At 38.0% G+C, this 20,624-nt stretch overlaps 2 protein-coding genes across 3 annotated transcripts in view; both read right to left on the bottom strand.

The window, feature by feature from the left end:
• Window positions 1–20,624, bottom strand: part of Cdkl5 (cyclin dependent kinase like 5) — a 174,940-nt gene that overhangs the window by 85,607 nt on the left and 68,709 nt on the right. Inside the window, exon 1 of one of the 2 annotated variants that reach the window (XM_036173940.1) lies at window positions 9,437–9,492. The exons of the other annotated variant lie outside the window; for it this stretch is intronic. The gene's annotated coding sequence lies outside the window, so the exon portion shown is untranslated. Of the gene's footprint in view, window positions 1–9,436; window positions 9,493–20,624 lie in introns of those variants that run through there. 2 annotated transcript variants of the gene reach the window in all.
• LOC118573656 (gap junction alpha-6 protein-like) lies at window positions 4,830–9,495 on the bottom strand. Its single transcript, XM_036173942.1, has 2 exons — window positions 9,437–9,495; window positions 4,830–6,450 (listed from the first exon to the last, which is right to left on the bottom strand). The coding sequence occupies exon 2, from the start codon at window positions 6,388–6,390 to the stop codon at window positions 5,536–5,538; it is 855 nt and encodes a 284-aa protein (XP_036029835.1). The 5' UTR covers window positions 6,391–6,450; window positions 9,437–9,495; the 3' UTR covers window positions 4,830–5,535.

Genomic DNA, 20,624 nt, shown 5'->3' with positions numbered 1-20,624 from the left:
TCTAATTACTTGCAGTTTCTCAACTTAGTCTTTATATATACTTGTTTCCATCTGTTCAAGTATTCATTCATTCTTCATTCATTCATTTCATCGCCAAACATGTTTTCAAGTTTCTACTGTGTGATAGGCAGTATGCTAACAGAGCAAGGGGGCTCTTTTCTCATGGAGGCTACATTCTGGAAGGAAAAGATAAAGACAAAAGAAGAAGACCGGGGCCCGGGGATGTGGCTCAGTAGTAGGATGCTTTATCTAGAATGCATGATTTGATCCTAAAACCACAACAGAGTAGATGACGGTAACAGCTTATATGAGAAAACAGAGATGGGACAATTCCGGAGTATCTGTGCAGGCAGGGCATTTCAAGGAAGTAACACATTTTAGCTTTACTTACATGATGGTAAGTTCATTCCTCTTCCACTTTCAAATCATTTCTCTGGGAAGCATTTGCAGGGCCTTCTATCTTGTTCTCTCACTTCTCTTTTCATGATCGCTAGCATTCTATCTATACCTCCATCAAAGAACTTCCCTATGACTGACCATGTGGCCTTACTTCCCAAGCTGGGCAGCAATTAACATTTGTGAGAACAGGGGCCTTGTTTTAACTCTGTACCACAATGAGTAGCAGAAAGGACCTCCAAAAGGATGAGAAGATGGGCCAGCTGGACATGCCAGTTTTGTTGTTATTGTGTGTGTGTGTGTGTGTGTGTGTGTGTGTGTGTGTGTGTGTGTGTGAGAGAGAGAGAGAGAGAGAGAGAGAGAGAGAGAGAGAGAGAGAGAGAGAGAGAGAAGCCTACTTTGTAGTCCACTTTGTTGCAATCATCTTGCCTCAGCCTCCCACATGTTGGGCTTGCAGGTATGAGCCACTGTGATTGGCTAGTACACAACTTTTAAGTAACTTTGATGAAATTTTCAGTAATCATAAAGAAATGAAAAAATGAAACAAAGGACATCCTGGACAAGGAAATGAGACAAGAAATTTTAACTAAAAACACTGAAAAAGTAAAGAATGAAATATTACTTTGTTAAAAGGATGAACTAAATCTAAGCTTAAAACTATTTTCTTTTTGTACGTTGTTCATTCTCTGACAGACTACATTCCTCAAGGACACAGAGCACAACCCATTACTGTATTGTTGCTAGCCTTTTCCTTCCATATAGTAAACTTTCTATAGATGCTGATCATGCCCTTTATGTCCTTTGTCCTAAATCCACAGCAAAATGCCTGCTAATGAATTAATTTCAAGTTTTAAAGTTCATCCTTGCAGTTTGTCTTTAACTAGGACAAAGACTATCCTTACATCAATAAATTATATTCAAATTGCATGGTCAATGAAGCTGTATGAATTTTAAAATATCTGCTTCAGATATCACAATGGGCTAAGTGCTTCAAGATATTTAAGAGAAAAAATGAGAAATTTTGGATAAAAATATATATATATTGTTTCTTAACAAACAGCAGAAATTTTATATTCAGTACTCTGTATTTACATGGAATAGAACAAACTGTTAAGACACAGTACCACAGCAAGGAGTATGTATGTAAATGGGGGAAAATGAAATATTTTTGCTGAAAAGGTAAAGAGAAGCAAGGATGTTTTCTAGTAGAGGAACATATCTGACTTACAACTGCTTCACTGAAGTCCTTGAGTTAAGAGTCTAAATTAAGCATGGATAACAGTAGCATACTGGCTTTGAATTATGTCCTTCTAGTTATTCTATATTTGGACAAAAATGAAGCTAAAGTAGTAGAATTGATCAGAAGATATAAAGAAATATGATACAGAGTAACTATACATATCAGAAACCACATGTTAAATTTTCTATCAAGCACTATGAGCTATTTCAAAGCAAGAACTATCGATCATCAAGAGTCCATTGCAGGTGCCTGACAAAAGTAAGTTTGAAGAATGAACTAATATTATATATAAAATATTACTTATAGCCAGATATGCCAGTGTATAACCTGTAATTCCTGCACTTGGGATGCTGGGGCAAAGGATTATGAGTTTGAAGCCACTCTGGGCTACACAGTACATTCAAGGCAAGCTTGAGTCATTCAGATACATAGCAAGACCCTATTTCAAAAACAATTTTTAAAGTGTTGCTTATAAACTTTATTTGGGGATCTTTATTATAACACACAGAGGGAGACAGAGACAAGAGAGAGAGGGAGAGGGAGAGAGAGAGAGAGAGAGGGAGGGAGGAAGAAGGAGAGAGAGAGAGAGAGAGAGAGAGAGAGAGAGAGAGAGAGAGTGAGTTCTAGCTCCGGCCCAGAAGGATAGCCTCTTTCCTCCCAGGTTCCCCAGGTGGTATCATCAACCTCTGACCTCTGACCTCCACATGTGCTTGCACTGGCAGGCACATCTATATACGTACATACCACGATAGTACACTCAAACAACAACAAACGCCAAAAGAACCAACTTAAAAAGTGTTATGGCCTACATAATTTGTTTAAATAGCATCCTTGAAATGACAAAACTATATAGGTTAAGTAAAGATTAGGAGTTACCAAGGGCCAGGGATAAGGAAAAGATGTGGCTATGACTATAAAAAGGTACTATTGCTAATACTACTGTGTATTTTGACTATTGTGGGCACACAACTCTGCACAAATTATAAACAACTCTACACAAGTTATACATAACTAAACATAATGAGTGTATATAAAATTGGTGAAATCTGAAGGTTAATGGATTATGTCAATGTCAGTTGTCTACCTATGAAATTATGCTGAAAGTTAACAAGTATAATGGTGCACTCTTCTATTTCTAGTAAATGGCAGGTAGAAGCAGAAAAAACGTCAGACATTCAAAGTCACCCTTGGCTACATATTCAGTTCAAGACCAGCATGAGTTACAAGAGATCCTGTTTTAAAAACACAAATAAACAAACAAACAAAATACAGTAAAAGTTGGAGGTGTAGCTCAGTGGCAGAGTGCTTGCTTGGCATACAAAGTCATGGGCCCAATCTGCAGCACTGTATAAACCAGGCATAGTGACACACACTTATAATCCCAGCACTAAGGCAAAGGCAAGAGGATCTGAAGAAGTTCAAGGTCACCTTCAGCTTCACAGTAAAGCACCACAGCTACAAGACGAGATTGGGGTACATGATACCTGGTTCTATAACTTTCTTAAAAACATTTATTCGGCCAGATGTGGAAGGTACACACTTTTAATCCCAACACTATGGAGGCAAAGTCAGGTGGATCTCTGTAAATTCAAGGCCAGTCTTTATCTACATAAGGAGTTCCTTACAGGCAAATTCCAAGCCAAACAGGGCTACAGAGAAATGCCCTGTCTCAAAAAAGTTGCTATTGAATATAATGATACAGTCTATTCTTTCTTACAATTACATTTGAATCTGCAATGACCTCATGGTAAAAAGTGTAAAGAAAACAAGCAAACTACATGTGAAAATGAAACAGGGACAGGAGTGACAGCAGAGTGCCCAATCCGATTCCACGGTTCCAGAACTTTTGCAGTGTCCAAAAGGCACAAGCTCCCAATTCCTAAATAACCGCTTAGTCTTCACAAAGCACTTCTAAAAAGAAAAACTGAAACTCATCATTTAACTAAGAGACTAAGTTTTCCAAATAAGACTGTGTCAACTGTCAGAACCAGACGTTATAAACTACAGGTTTGATGATCTATTCCTATGTTCTCCATTTCCCCCAGTTCCCTGGAATGGGAAGATGCTTAATGATGAGAGTACATCCCTTGAAAGGGAAGGGAAAAAACCCAACTACATTCTTTTTGCATATCTGGAAGTCATGGATATAGCCATGATTTTATTACACGAAATGAAGGAGGATGATCCTAGAATCATGTCACAGAGTCACTCTACCTGAATTTTAAAAACTGTGATTACAGTGTATTTTGCTTCATGGGCAGGAGGTAGGGGAGTGTCTCACACTGTAGCCCAAGCTAGCCTAGAACACTCTGCAATTGCGTGGCCTCCATGAGCCACCACCACACCCAGCTTAGTTTGCTTAAATTAAGATGCACCAATGAAGAGTTCAAAAGACCAGTAAGAAGCTATCAGAGGAGGAATACACATGGACCACTCTCTTACAACTTTATTGAATAAAGAATTCTCTAGAATAAGATGTGATAGTCTGCATTGCATGAAACAAAGCTGAGCATGATAGTAGATTAACATCAAATGGTAACCAAATTAATATTTCTTGAATAAAAGCAGCTTAACATTTTTCAATCATCTGTGGAATGTTTCAAAAGGCATTAGAAGAAATGAGGATTATTTCTTTTATTTGTTTCAAATCAGTTACACAGGTATTTCACAAACCTTCCTCACCCTCTCCTACTTTCCAAATAAAATCTTAATCTGAACATGAAAAATGCCAGTCATCCCAAGAACTCACACCAGAAGGTAATATCTGAATTAATATGCATTATGCAGAAGAAAGTCAAGAATGTCCACTATTGCCAAATTCATGTCGGCACATTTCATAGTTCACCTCTAAGCATTTCTTTAAGTTTGTAGTGTTTACAAGTGCTGTTTTCAGTACAATTGTTTCATTCAGGGCTCTGACTCTATCTTGGAAAAGAAAAAAAAATTGTTTGTGTCAGCAATAGGATTGCTGCTATAATATACAAGAGAAAAAGAAAACTCATCACAATTAACAGAACTATTACACATTATTCAATAAATTGGGGGATGCATTTTAAGGGAAAAGATAATTTACTTTTACATCAGGAATTAAAAATTATAAACACAGTATGGACCCAAACACTAAAATCCAAGAGAAAGGCTCAACTTTCAATGGTATGTTTGTATTATTTTAAAATGTATATTTGTGAATTTACACCATATCTACTTCTATGGATAAATAATAAATCACTCTTCCCCATACACAGAACCATTCTAAGGTAATAAGGGAGAAGAAAGGCCCTTATGCATTGCCTAATACAAGTTATATTTGGACTAGAAGTTCTTTGAGTCAATCATTTTATTTATTTAGTTCATTTGTTTAAGTTACTATCTTTTTATTCTTGTGCTACTTGAGTTCTTACACATGCTAGACAAATCATCTACCAATGAGCTGGATGCCTAAGCCTCCAGAATCAAGCCCTTTAAATAGTAACACATGTCTTGGTTACTTGTCTCTTCCACTTCCTATCCCAGATCCCGTGGTCTAATGTCTTTGTATTTGCTAGTTTTTACAATTGAGGCCATTGGACATCATCTGTACTGAAGCATGGGTACGCTTTCTACTACACTTTGATTCCCTTTAGCAACCAAGCAAAATCACAATGTTTTCAAGCCCAAATTGCAATATCTAGGATATCAGGCTGCTATTGTCATGACCACTACTACTGCTGTATATCTGCTACTCTAACACTAGTGTTCAGTATCTTTGTTTTGCTTTTCTCTCCACCCAAACCCTTTGAAAATTCTGCTTATCATCAGAGTGAAGACAAGGCCGAGTGCAAGCCAGAAAGGATACTTCCTGCCTGTCCTTCCCCACTTTGACTCTGTTATGCACTGTAACTGACATAGTTTTGCTCACTTTAAACATAGACTGAAGAATGTTTCACAGAAACCACCTGATCCTTAGGAACCATGGTAGTGAGAACACTTGGTGAGGAGTCATGGGAAAGGCTCTGTAGATCAGCTGTACCATAGTAAAACTCATCCTCATCTCTCACACAATTCTTAATGGTGTTAAATAAGACTTGGATCAGGTCGATTATATTCAAGACTAAAGATACCAGAGATACCACCATCATGAAGAGCATGAAGATGCTTTTTTCTGTGGGGCGAGAGAGGAAGCAGTCCACCTGATGCAGGCAAGGAGAGTGTTCACAAATGTAAACTGCCTTCAGGGTAAATCCATAAATGTACCACTGGATCAGCACAAAGACCACCTCAAAGACAGACTTGAAGAAGATACTGAGTATGTAGGTTAGCAGCAACCTGCCCTGAACTTTCACCTTACTATGTTCTTCACTGCCACACTTGGGCTTCTTTACTTCAATTTTCTGCCAGTGCATTTCCACATTGGCACCATCAAAGCGAGCAACTCCAAGTTCCTTCTCTTGCTTCTTCGACTTCTCTTTCTGCCGAATGACATAGAACACGTATGCCAGGTATAAGAGTGTAGGCAAGGACACGAATATGATCTGTAGGACCCAGAGGCGCACGTGAGAGATCGGGAAAGCTTGGTCATAGCAGACATTTTCACAACCAGGCTGCAGAGTGTTGCAATGGAAATTGAGCTGGTCGTCACTCCAGGCTGACTCGATGGCAGTCTCCAGGAGCAGAATCCGGAAAATGAAAAGGATCTGCAGCCATATCTTTCCTCCAGCTCCAGAGTAGGGTTGAGCCTTTTCTAGGAGCTGGTCTAAGGTGCTCCACTTACTCATGCTGCCCTTCTGTTGTTCTTGCACTTTAAAGGGAAGTGGGCACACCAAGTGATTGCACGCCTTGGAGGATGAAGTAAATGAAAAAGTAAGTTCAAGAGTCACACCTGCCTGAAGGTCAAAAGCTTGCTGCTGCTGTTTGGCACCTTCCTTGTGACTTCTCCTAATAAAAGACTATTGCTGACACCAGGTAAAAGCTAGCTTATGTGAATTCATTTTTTATAAATGGTAAGTGTTCCTACACCAGAACATACGTGTATCTAGAATGGAACAAGTTACATAAATGGGAAAACAGATAAATTTAAAGGTCTTCTTCATTTAAGTAGAAGACAATCTCCAAAAATAATGAGTCAACTCTTTGGCATATTAACAATTCATCCTCATACACTGATTGATGCAGCTTCAGAAGTTGGCCCAACATTTCCCAAAGAGAGACAATGATATTCATTCATCCATTATTTATTCAGTGTCTACAAGGTGAAATGTACTATAATAGGCATGAGCTCTTACTGGTGAGTAAAACAGAATATGCTTGTGGAGCGTAAAATCAACTGGGAAAATATATATCATTTCAAATATGGTGTTTTGCTGGTACATGCTAGTCTCAGAAGACTGAAGCTGAAGGATCATGCAGAGTTCTAGGCCTACCTCTGCTACCTAGTGAATTCCAGACCAGCCTGGGATACCTATTGAGTTATCCTGAGATACAGAGAGCTTATCTCAAAAAGCATAACATTGTATTAAATACATGATATAATTTATAAATACATAATATAATTTATTATAAGATAAGTCATTTCATGTTGGAATTATGAAATGACATAATAAATTATGTCTTGTATATATGTGTAAGACATATCTTACATCTTAATTTCAGAAACAGGTGTGTGTGTGTGTGTGTGTGAGAGAGAGAGAGAGAGAGAGAGAGAGAGAGAGAGAGAGATCTTATAATCAAAGCAAGTCTCAGTGAGCAAGTGAATATACAAAAGCTGCAAATTTAAATAGATGCTGAGAAGATTACAACCAGGAGGCACTGACAAAGAATAAGGTAAGAAGGCTCCAGCCAGATTGACTAGAGACAATCAGTCAAAAATCTTACAAAAAGTAAGAAAATGATTGCTGGATGTGAAAGAAACAGCAGAGATTAGAAAGGCAAAGAACTTGTTATATTCAAAGAATTAAAAGGCAGTAGGTTCAAGCAGCTGCTGAGGAAGTGGGCAGTGTAAGGGATGAAGGTCCCAGAAGAGCTGTGTCAGGTGCCACTTAGCAGCAGAAAGCCTGGATGCTCAAACAAAGGTAACACTGTGAAACTAGGACAAGACCAAGGCCATGGAAGAAGTTACAAAAGGTTTGTTGAGGCTTGCAGGGCGAGTGGGAGGGCTAGCAGGACAGGCAGGACAGGATTAGAGCAAGGGACATGGAGATCAGAAAAGGATGGGAACTCTATGCTAACAGATAGCAAGTGAGTTCTGGTGGACACAAAATGTGATGAGGATATCAAGAACAATGGGGACCAGGACTTCAGAGGACATAATTATGTGAAGATCTTGAGATGAAAACATTTTCAGGAGGAGCATTGACACAATCCCCTAGCCTACTGAGTGTGGGTGGAAGCAGGTATGATGCAAACTATGAGTCAAGCAGTTCTGAAGACTGACTAGTCTTCATCCATTTCCTCCCTAGAGCCCCTAGTTCTTTGCAAAAAAGCCCTCAAAGCAAAAGCAGAGTGAAGAGCTTTCTATCTCCAATTCAGAGAATAATAAATGAGTTTCATCAGGAATGGGCCACAGATATTTTTACATAACAAACAACTAATATTTTTAATTAAATACTTTCAATGCAGCCAATCATTTATAAAGTAATTTTTTATCAGCTGAGTTAAAATTACATTCATCATACTTAACATTTTCATTCACCTCCTTCAAAAAACATTTTCCCAAATAGAGATAGTCATTGTAAACAACTGGGTATAATAAAACAGGAAAAAAAAATTCTTAACACAAACACAGTAAGATTTTGTCAATTAATAACCAATTTTAGACACCATACAACTAATCTGCTTTTGGTTTAATGGCCATTCCTCACAGTACTTTCTGTGAGGAAAACCAAAATTTAAAATGAATCCTAGAAAAAGTGCAAGGTTAATGAAATTCACAGCATGTCAATCACCTGAGACTGATTGCAACTGTTATCCACCAACAAGAACTGAAGCATCCCCAAATTAAAATTGTTAGCAAGTTATCAAAGTATAAGGCTTCAAAGTACACAAAGTACTTTCTCAGCTGGATAAATAACACATTTTAGATGAACTGTCCTCTGTCGCCCAGATTATAAAAGTAGTCCTATTAAACCAAAGTCACCAAGATCTGGAGTTCATAACTAGTTCATTCCTCCAGGCTAATGGAGAACAAGGCCTGGCAGTCTAAGACTTTCACTCTCATTCATTTGTCCAGTTGAAACAGGGCCGAGTCTCCAGAGGTTGGAAGAAAGTGCCTTAGAAATTGAGTTACTTTTGCAAAAACAAATAGGGTAACATAGTAAAGAAAACCCCCTAGAACTACCTTGGCATATTCTCTAAAAGGTAGCTGGTAAATCAAAAAACAATGCTGGGGGGGGGAGGGGAATCAAGAGTCGTATTTTTTTTTTTATGAATTCAGGGCACAGTTCTTAGCAATTTTCAAGAACTATATCAAGTTCTTAAGCTTTTCAAATATTTTGGTCTGAAAAGTTCTTACTAAACATATGAAAATGGAAATCTAAGATTCAAAAAGATGAAAATAACTGAGAATGAGTCACCTTAGCTAAGCAAATGGTTCACAGGAAAGTTTAAAACCCTCTTGTAGAGCATTATTTTTAAACTGGACAAGATCTTTCTAATTTTAAAATATAAACATAGGACTTCCAGTTTCAGCTCCGACACATGCAATGCTTACAGCAAGAAAAACCTAACAATTTGAAAACTGGCAAGTTTGCTCCAGCCCACCGGAGAACATAATAGCTCCTTATCTCTAGATAGGAAAATCCATGCAATCCCACCCAAGACTCTTACCTGAGGCCGAAGGTGCTAGGGAAAAGATTAGTAAAGAAAGGAAACCTGAGTGAGACAAGCTTGTAGAGTCAGGGGTCCAAGGGGAAGAGACTCGCCCACTCCGCGGCTTTGCCGCCTCGAATCTCACCAGGTTCTGGCTCTGAAATCTCCTCCCCTTTGAAGGAGAGGAAAAGTAACCATTCTGAAACATCCCCAGAAGTAAGAGCCAATAAGAATCTTTTCTTACTTTACTCTGTATGGTGGCGCCTGCCTTTAATGCCAGCACTTGAGAGACAGGCAGTTTGAGGCCAGCTTGGGAGTTCCAGGACAGCCAGAGCCACACAGAGACCCTGTCTCAAAAAAACAAAAATAAAATAACAACAACAACAAACAAACAAAAAACCTCTTCTTCTTTGGGGGAGGAGAATGTAAGCATTTTTGAAATGAACACTGGAGAAGGTCAACAGTTTTCAAGTCAATTCGCTCTTATCGCCTGCCCAGGCCCACCCTGTACTTGGCATCTCCTGCCTCAGCCTCGCCTACAGCGAGGACTCTAAGTCTGTACCCAGTTCAAATAAATTCAGAATGTTCTTCATAACAAAGGCCAACAACACTCCCAACAAAATATATCACAAGCTTCTCTATCCTGGAAGAAGGGGAATTCATTAGCTCTAGTCCAAGTGCTCCTTTGGTTTCACAAGGAAAAAAGCAGCAGTAGCCCTACAATATTTGTAAAGAATACAGCCACGGACTTGTGCCCGACTGAAGCCCTAGATTACAAAGCACTCTCCCCACCTTATCCTTTGCCACCACTTCAAGGAGGATCCAGTACACAACAGTGGATCACCACCAAACGTGGTGCGAGCCCCACTCTCTACGGAAAGGTCTCAGGGAACGGAAAAGACCGAAGGCACAAAGGCACTAGAGCAGCAGCGCTTCTCAACCTGTGGGTCACAGCCGCTTTGGATGGCACATATCACATATCCTGCGCATCAGTTCTTCAGATTACGATTCATAACAGTAACAAATTATAGTTCTGAAGTAGCAACGAAACTCATGTTATGGTTGGGGGTCAGCACAACATGAGGAACTGTATTAAAGGGTCGCAGCTAGGAAGGTTGAGAAGTGCTACTCTAGAGAAAACTGAAGGCAGTAGCGACTAGACTTCTACCATTCGAAATGGGCCGGTGAAGTAACATAGCTCAGCAGCTAAGGGGGGTTGTTGCCAACCCTGAGAACCCAAGTTACATTCCCAGAACTCACGTTTGAGGGAAACTTCAATCCCTGGGAATTGTCCTATGACCTCCACATATACAGCCACACGCATGCATGCATGCATGCACACATACAAACCAAATGAATGAATGAATGAAAAAATAAATGGCTCAGTTCCTTGCTAAGAAACATAAACCATTTACTAAAGGCCTACTTATTTGTTTGTATCACCCAATATACCATATCCAGTGTGTACATAAACAATATAAGGCATGCAAAAGGGTAAGAAAAACTATCTTAGCCGGGTGGTGGTGGCGCACGCCTTTAATCCCAGCACTCAGGAGGCAGAGGCAGGTGGATCCCTGTGAGTTCGAGGCCAGCCTGGTCTACAGAGTGAGATCCAGGAAAGGCGTCAAAACTACACAGAGAAACCCTGTCTCGAAAAACCAAAAAAAGAAAAAAGAAAAAAAGAAAAACTATCTTAATAGACAAAGAAGTATCAGAACAAGATGAAGATAAGGCTTGAGAATTATCACATAATTATCACATAAGGAATATAAAATAACTATGAATAAACCAGGCATTATGATATATGCTTATAATCCTGGCACTCAGAAGGACCACCAGTATAAGGCCAACTAAAGCTACATAGTGAGACACTATGTCGAACAAAAACAAAACTATGATTAATGTATTAAGAACTCAAAAGTAGGCCTTTAATCCCAGCACTTGAGAGGGAAAGGTAGGCAGATGGATCTCTGAGTTTGAGGCAAGCTGGGAATATACAGTAAGACCTTATACCTCAAAAAGAAATCAGAATGTTAAGAAAGAAAGGAAGGGGAGAAATCAACTTTCCTAACCCTCTACAACTACTCAAACACTTACAGCAATAGGAAAAGCTTGTTGAAAGAGCTGGCTGTGATAAGAAAGCACCGTTCTTCCACCTCCCCCACCTCCCATTATAGCTCACAAAGAGAACTAGAACACAACTTCCTCAGCATTCACCACCATGCCTGCACAGTTTATTTTTGAACATTGTAGCTAACATCATGCATGGAAAAGTCATGGTAACTGAAAGCCTTTCTCTAAACATCAGGAACAAGACAAGACCACCTGTTTTGGTCATTTTCACAACTTTGTATTTGAAGTTCTAGCTAGATCAATTAGGCTAGACAAAGGAAGACATCCAACTTGGAAATGAATAAGGAAAACTATCAATTTTCACAGATGAAAATTCTAAAGAATCTACAAAAACAAAACAAAAAAATCTATTAGAGCTAATAAGGTTAGCAAAGTAGATCAAATAAGATCAAACACAAAACCCAGCAAGCCTCAATGTTAAATGTGTAGTTACCATATGACCCAGGAATTATGCTACTAGGTATACATCCCAAAGAACTGAGAACAAGTACTTGGATCCTTGTATGTAAAGCAGTGTTCATAATAGCCAAAGATGGAAACAACTTAAGTGTCCATCAGCAAATGAATGGATTGGAAAATTGAAGGCACATATGATACATACACAACATATCATATATACAACACAATACAATAATACATATTACATATATCATATATTATGCATATGATCATATGATATATATGATCATATATAAGATACATACACAATATGCACACACACTAATACAATGGAACACTATAAGAATGAAGTTCTTATTTGTACAACATGGATGAACCCCCACAATATGATTTAATGGAAGAAGCCAGATAAAAAGGACAAATATTGTACTATTCGAGCAACACAAAACATCTACAAAAGGCAAAAGTCACAGGAAAACAAAGAAGCTTGAAGTTACTAAGTGCTTAGGTGGAGCAGGGAAAATATAATGCTTAATTAGCTCCAAGTATCTATTTAGGCTGATGAAAAAAGATTGAAAACAGACATCACTGAGAATACAATTAATATCACTCAACTGTACACTCAACTTAAAACGGACAATTTTGTTATACAATTTTCATCACAGTTAAAAATAAACAGGGGTATTGCTATATACAACCAGCAAACAATCTTAAACAGAAATTAACACATCAATTTCAGTTACAAAAGCATGAAAACAAATAAATGAACAAATACAATATTTGGGGATAAATTTCAGATTCTGTGTCACCCCTAGTAAAGTTCCAATGGCTTTCCCGCCTCCAGGAATGAAAAAGCTTATCATACAATCAATATGGCAGCACAAGGTTCCTCAACATACAAAAGAGCATTGAAATGAAAAGAGCCGGAAGACTCAGACTTTCTGATTTCAAATTTTATTACACAGTTGTAATAATCAAGACAATTTGGTATTGGCATGAATTCAGGCACAAAGCCCAATGGACAAAAATTAATGAAATGTACCCCCCCACACACACACATACATCTATGGCTAAATGATTTTCAACAAAGGTCCCAATACAAGTAAATGGAAGAAAGAATCGTTTAACAAAAGGTGCTAGTACAACTGAATATTTTTATGTAAAACAATGAAACCAAGATGTGGTGGCTCATGACTGCAATTCCAGCACTTAGTATGTGGAAGCAGGGAGAGTAGATGTTCAAGGTCATCCTTAGTCAAAGTTGAGTTGGAAGGCAGCCTGGACTATTTGAGACCCAGTCTAAAAGCAAACAAAAGCAGGGGCTGGGGACTTTGCACTGTGAGTAAAGTGCCTGCCATGGAAGTGTAAGGACACTCCTAGTTCAGATCTTCAACACCCACAGAAAAAGCCAAGCACAGCTGCACAAATGTATAACACTAGTATGTGCAAATATGTCCATGGGGTATAGGGGTATCACTGAAGCTTGCTGGCTGGCCAAGTTCAGTAAGAGACAATGTCTCAAGAAGTCAGGTGGAGCAGGGCATGTTGGTGCACACCTTTAATCTCAGCACTAGGGAGGCAGCAGCAGGCAGATCTCTGTAAGGATAGCCTGGTTTACATAGTGAGTTCTAGGGCAGCCAGAAATGCATAGTGAGACTCTGTCTCAAAAAAAGGGTAGATATTGATAAAAGAAAATACCTGAAATGTACACACACAAAAAACACATACATTACACACAAACGTGTGCACACACACACACCCCAAAACCAAACCACCACCACCCCAAAAAAAAAACCAGGGGCTAGAGGGATGGCTCAATAGTTAAGAGCACTACCAGCTTTTGCAGAAGTTCAGAGTTGGATTCCCAACACCCACAGAATGACTCACAATCATCTATAGCTCTCATTCCAGAGGATCTACTGCCCCCTGTTGGCCCCCGTGTGGACTGCATGCATGTGGTGCATAGACACATGCACATTAAATTAATTAACTAGTTAATTTAAAATGAAAATAAGGTTGGACCTCCATTCACATTATAGGAAAATCATACAAATATTAACTCAAAACAGAACAAGGACCCAGTAAATATAAAAGCTAAATTATACTAGTATTCTAAACTTTCACATCCTTAGATTTCAGGATGCAACCAATAAAGGGAAAGCAATTAGTATACCATCAAAATTAAAAGCTTTTATGCATCAAAGACATTAACAAGAATATTAAAAGGCCACCTACAGAATGAGAGAAATTTAAACAACAAAAAAGACAAATCAATTTAAAAATGGGCTTTTACGGGCAGATCTCTGTAAGTTCTAGGGCAGCCTGGGCTACATAGTGATCTTACAGAGATCTTGTCTTTAAAAAGAGTTGAATAGACAATTCCCTAAATAAAATATACAAATGTTTGGATAGATGTCTCAGTGGTTAAGACTACTGAGCAATCATAGGGACCAAAGTTCAGATTCCTACAACCATGTAAAAACAGGCATCCTTGAGAAAGTCTGTAACACTCCAGGTCTAGGGAGACAGAAACATGAAGATTACTGGGGCTTTCTGGTTCCTAGCCTAGCTAAGACAGAAGCCCCCAAGTTCAGGAAGGGATCCTTCCTTAAAGAAACAGGTAGAGAACGATTAAGGAGGATGCCTAATACCTTCTCCAGGCATGTGTCTATAGGCAGGAACACGTGCACATGTACACATTTATATGCATACATTCACAAACACAAATAAATCAACATAAATCTTTCTTTAAAAGAAGACAGTATGCAAATGGCCAATAAGTTCATGAAAAGATGTTCAACATAATCACAGAGAAGTGTAAATCAAAACAACAATGAAGTACTACTTTACATCCACTTGTAAGGCTACAATGTTTAAAAAGGGAAATAAAGTGAAGATGTGGAAAAACTGGAGCCTGCCTACATTGCTGGTGGGAATATAGAGTGGTGCTGCTGCTGCTGCTATGGAAACCAGTTTAGGCAGTTCCTCAGAAAAGTTAAACATAGAATTTCCATATGATAATCTTTCCACTCCTAGGTATACACCCTACAGAACTGAAAACAGGATCTCTAATACTGGCACATGACTGTTCATAACAGCACTATTCACAATAGCCAACAGGAAGAATGATCAAACATCCATCACTAAAAATACATAAACAAAGTATGATAGATGCAAACAATATAGCAAAATGTTATTCAGGCATGGTAAAAAAAAATGGAGCATTGATACTTCAAAACACTTTGTTAAGCAAAGAAAACCAAATTCAAAAGGCACATGTCATACAATTTCACATATGTTAAATATCTAGAATATCTAAACCCATAAACAAAAAAAGCAAATCCAACTACTAGGAGGAGAGTTGAAATGGGGAGTTTGCACTTAATAAATATGGAGATTAAAAATACTTTGAAACTTGAATGACTGAGTGTACTAAATGTCATGGAAATGTGCATTTGAAAATGGCTAATTTATGTAATGTGAATTGTAAATTAATTGAGGCGGTTAAAACTGTGTCTTAACTACAAGTTCTACCAAGAATCAATTTGTATGGGTCTTAGGAAATTAAACTACATAAGAATCAGTTTCCGCTATATAAAAGATAATTCCTTTTTTCTAACTTAGTTAGGAGGTAAGGTAGCTAACACACTGCATGGATGAGAAACTTTAAACAAGAGTTATTGTTGTCTTATTAAAGTATTTATTTCTAGTTGATTTATATAAGAAAGACATTCAATTGTTTTTCTCAAAAGAATTGTATTCTTCATATTGTGAATGAGACAAAATCTTCAGCATAGACAGAACTAGTACTGGGTAATTCTGATATGGGTATTTCTTTACTCTGTTAACTAAGAAATAATCATAAAACCAAATCCAGATGAGGCTGATGAAGATTAAAGCAACCAGGAAGCAAGAAAAGGTCCAAATTCTTCTAGTTCCCTAAAGAAGTCAGATCTGCCTGGAAACTAACACACAACTGCTTATTCCTTTTGTTGACGAACAGTGGAAATAGGAGTAGTTTTCCCTATCACTAGATTAGTGGAAGGACTGGGTGGCTGTGGTGGTGGGAAAGATGAAGGCCCCCAAAGGGAGTGGCAGTTGGCACTAGTAGGAGGTGTGGCCTTGTCAGAGGAAGTGTGTCACTGTGGGAGTGGGCTTTGAGCTTTTCTCAAGCTTCAGTCACTGTGACAGTCAGTCGACTTCCTGTTGCTTGCAAGATGTGGCACACAGCTCCAGCACCACATCTGCCTGCACGTTGCCATGCTCCCAACATGATGATAATGGACTAAACCTCTGAAACTGTAAGCTAGTCATCCCAATTAAATGTTTTCCTTATAAGTGTTGTCTTGGTCATGGTGTCTCTTCACAGAAATAAAAACCCTAACTCAGACAGTGGCTCAAGTCTGTTATCCTCATACATCAGCAACTGGAGCAGAAAGAATGCCACAAGTTCAAAGCCATTCTGTGCTACATCGTGAGTTCCAGTACAATACATTGTCTCAAAAAGAAATAAGTAAATAAATAATGAAGACTAGCAGATTCTGAAATATAAAACATAACTACAAAGAAGAGTTTAATGAAAGTCTTACAGTATTTCAGAAAATTAATTAGCTCAAAAACAAAGAAAAACAGGTCAAGAGCAGAAACCAAATGAACTAATGGTTCCATATGAGAGCTTCCGTAAAAGAAGACAAATGGTATTTTTTCTTTATCAATGATTCCTATTATCTTTGCCTTGAACCTGAAGTTCAGTGATGTTCCATTAATCTCCAGAACTCGCAGTAAATTAATGCCATTTAAGAGAATGAATCCTTTAAAATTAATTATGATGAAAAATAAAGTTATTTCCAGCTTTTCATAATCTTTATTACAACCCTAAGTTTCTTTGTGATTTTAATTAATAAAAATTTTACATACAAGAACTAGGAACTTTGATATTATTTAAATAAAGAGGAAAGCAGTGATGAAGAAAATAATATAACAAACTTCTACTCAGCCTGACTTCTCTCTTTGATCTTTGTTTTAAAATTGTAATTCACATATGAAGCCTAAAACTAAATAATAATGAGAAAGATTTTCTCTTTTAACGTGGTTTTAAAAAAGCAAGTTTAATTTTGTTTTAGTAGAAAATACTGCATGGTTTCAGGTGACAGCCATTTGCCCAAAGTAAATATATCCCCCCAAACTATAAAGAAACTGTTAAAGTGGAGATTGGTCATTGGCTTTTCCTCAATATTGCCTTAATACAATATGATGTTTAAAAAGGCCAGAAACTCTTGTTTCATTTCAGAGAAAAGCAAAAGGAATCACTATATATGCCCCTGTAAGGTGTGATAGCTCATCCCTGAATCCTAGCTCTTGGACAAAGTAGAAGGATTGCTATATCTTTGAGGCCTACTTAAGCCACACAATGAATTCCAGGGCATGCTAGGCTACAGTGGGAGACACTATCTCAAAAGAAAAAGAAAAAGAAATAGTATGCTGTTAACAATGAAGTCTGGTCAGGCAAGATGGCTCAAGCCTATATCCCCAGCACTCAGGTAGCTAAGGCAGGAGAACCAAGGCTAGCCTAAGGTTCATAGTGAGTTTCAGGAAAGCCTGGATTACATTATGAGGACACTTTCTATCCCAAAAAAAGCAAATTTTAAAAACTAACAATAAAGCCTTATAACAAAAGATAAACTAACAACTGAGTAATAAGCAACCAAGACTGTCTCCCCAGTACAGAGAAATAAAGGTATTTGTTACTAGTGACTTAATGAGGGTTACCATGTCTTTCATGGCCAAAAGCAACTTAAGGAAGGAAAAGGTTTATTTCACTCACAGTTCCATGTAACAGTTGATCATCAAAAGTAGTGAGGGTGGAAACTCAGAGGCAGGAGCTGATAAAAAAAGCTGTGGAGGGGAGCTGCTTACTGGCTTGCTCCCCAAGGCTTGCCCAGCCTGCTTTCTTGTAGAACCCAGGACCACCAGCCCAGGGATGGCACCACATACAGTGAGCTGGGCCCTCACACATTAATCATCAATCCAGAAAATGCCTTACAAACTTGTCTTCAGCCCGATGTTATGGAGAAAATTTATTTGAGGCTCCCTCCTCTCCAATGACTCCAGCTTGTGTCAAGTTGACACTAGCCAGCACAACGAGTGAATATTTAATCAATTCTATACTGCCTACCACAACTTTAATTTTTCAATACTCAAAGAAGAAAAATGGTACATTCTAGATTGTCTATCTGCTAAAAAAAATAAAAAAGAAAGAAAAGAAAAACAGAAAAAAATCTGTGACCATTTCACTTAGAGGTTATGTTAATAAGCAATACATGGATTTGGTCACCTCTCAATGCTCATCGCCATAGGTCCTCCTATAAATTTTAGACTACTGATTTGAATACTGTCTTTCAAGCCCTTTCTTCCTTCCTAGTTTCCTTTAGACTTGCCAATTTCAACAGCCCATTCATTCAGCTCAGCACTCCCTCATGTGAGCATCCTATCATTTCTAATCTCCATTTCCCTCTCAAGTTAGCTACTTCTAGAGGCAGAACAAAGCCTGGGTTCATTACTTCACAGATCAGTGATCATGGCCTTCCTATAGTCCGTTTACTACTGGTTCCTAACCTATAAAATGGGGATAAGAACAGAATTGTTGTGGAGATTGAAGCATCTGTAGAGTGTCTAATATATGACAGTGCTTAATATGTGGGATCTATTACTGGGGTTTTTTTGTTTTTTTGTTTGTTCTGTTTGTTTGTTTTGGTTTTTCAAGACAGGGTTTCTCTGTGTAGTTTTGCACCTTTCCTGGATCTCGCTCTGTAGACCATGCTGGCCTTGAACTCACAGAGATCTGCCTGCTCTGCCTCCCAAGTGCTGGGATTAAAGGTGTGCGCCACCACCGCCCGGCTATACTGGGTTTATTTTTAACATTTTTCAATTTATTTTAAATAGTGTGTGTGTACATGAATGCAGGTGCCCACAGAGTCTAGAAGGGTCTGATGCCCTTGGAGCTGGAATTACAGGTTTGTAAGCTATCTGATGTGGGTGCTGGGAACCTAACTCAGGTCCTCAGGAAAAGAAGAAGTATGGGAGGGATCACACACATATGAATAAAAAGAAAAATCACCAAGGTATCTGTGTAGGGTAAAGGTTAAAAACAGTGTATTTTACAATTATGAGTAGTCATAAGGCATTATAAACAGAAGCTTGGTCATTGCTAAGACCTTTACAGATACATGCCAATGTGTATACATAACAATAAACAGAAGCTATCAAAAAAGCACAAGCTATATATTTTTAATTGAACAGAATCTTCAGAGTATGAGATAGCACAGCATGTAAAAGTACTTGCCACCAAACCTGAGTTTAATCCCCAGAACCCATGTGGTGGAAATAGAAAACCCACTCCTGAAAATTGTCCTCTGACCTCCACATGTATACACTGTTGTACCACACTACAATCAATCAAGCAAGCAAGCAAGTACAGTCTCCTATAAGTCACCTATAAGAGCCTTAGGTGCTGGAGTCTAGAGAAGAGCACACCAATGCTTATTCGGTACTAAATGGTTAGCCCTGAAAACAAACATACAATAAATATTATACAGACTATGGAGGTTGCACTTATATGTATATTTATATATGCATATATATGCATGCACACATATAAAAACAATTAAGAAAAAAAGAGACCATAAATTTGGAAGAGAAGTAGGAGGGGTATATGGGAGGACTTGAAGAGAAGAAAGAGAAGGTGAGAAATGATGTAATTATAATCTCAAAAAGAAATAGTTGAAGAAAAAACAACAAGTATAGCCTTTGGCCTAGCATAGCCCATTATATTATGTTCAGAAAGACAAGCAATATTTGACCTCTAAACCTCTTATCAGTAGACAGATCTAAAATGATTTTCATACTTGCTTAGATGTACAATGCATTATTAATTATTTAATTATATATAACATTATTATGATGGTTATTATAATAATTATATCTACATACATATCTCCATACCTAACAATAGCTGATCTATGGTTAAGAAACAGGCCTACTGTATAAAAAAATCATATAGATGTAATGCATAAATTTTCAAGCATCTCACCAAAATGTTAGATATGCAAATATATTAATACAATTATTTTTCACATAATGAACACAATAAGGAAGATTTAACTATAATTTAACTATAACATGAACTCCATAGTAATCTGTTCATTTGATTCTAAAGCATAACTCCTATGAGGCGCATCAGATTCTCTATTTTTATATAATGGAGCATAGATTTGAAGGTCTGATTTTAGCTGGGAAAAGGATATACTCTAACAAGTCAAGAGACTAAACAGCTGCTGATGCTAAAAAGAGTTTCATATTATTCTGAGTTAGGCACTAATTTATGCTTTAAATTTTCCATCCTGTGATAATCTTTTTAGATGCATGAAAGGGAAAAACAACAATACTTTGAATGCTGATCTGAGTCTCTCATTTAGTGAAAAGCAGGAAAAGATAAGTTTCAGATCCAAGTGCAGGCTGTCTGGTTTGAACCTGGAATCCCTTATCTTCCTACCTCCATCTCCCAAGTGCCAGGACTACAGGTGTGTGCCACCATGCCTGTTTTATGTTATACTGTGGATTGAACCTAGGTTTTCCTGTGTGCCAGGTAAGCACTCTATCATGAGCTACACCTCCA

The sequence above is a fragment of the Onychomys torridus genome, chromosome X, assembly GCF_903995425.1.
Source record: "Onychomys torridus chromosome X, mOncTor1.1, whole genome shotgun sequence".
Lineage (NCBI taxonomy): Eukaryota > Metazoa > Chordata > Mammalia > Rodentia > Cricetidae > Onychomys > Onychomys torridus.
The sequence above is the reverse complement of the archived record's forward strand: the minus strand, read 5'-3'. Positions and strand labels throughout refer to the sequence as shown.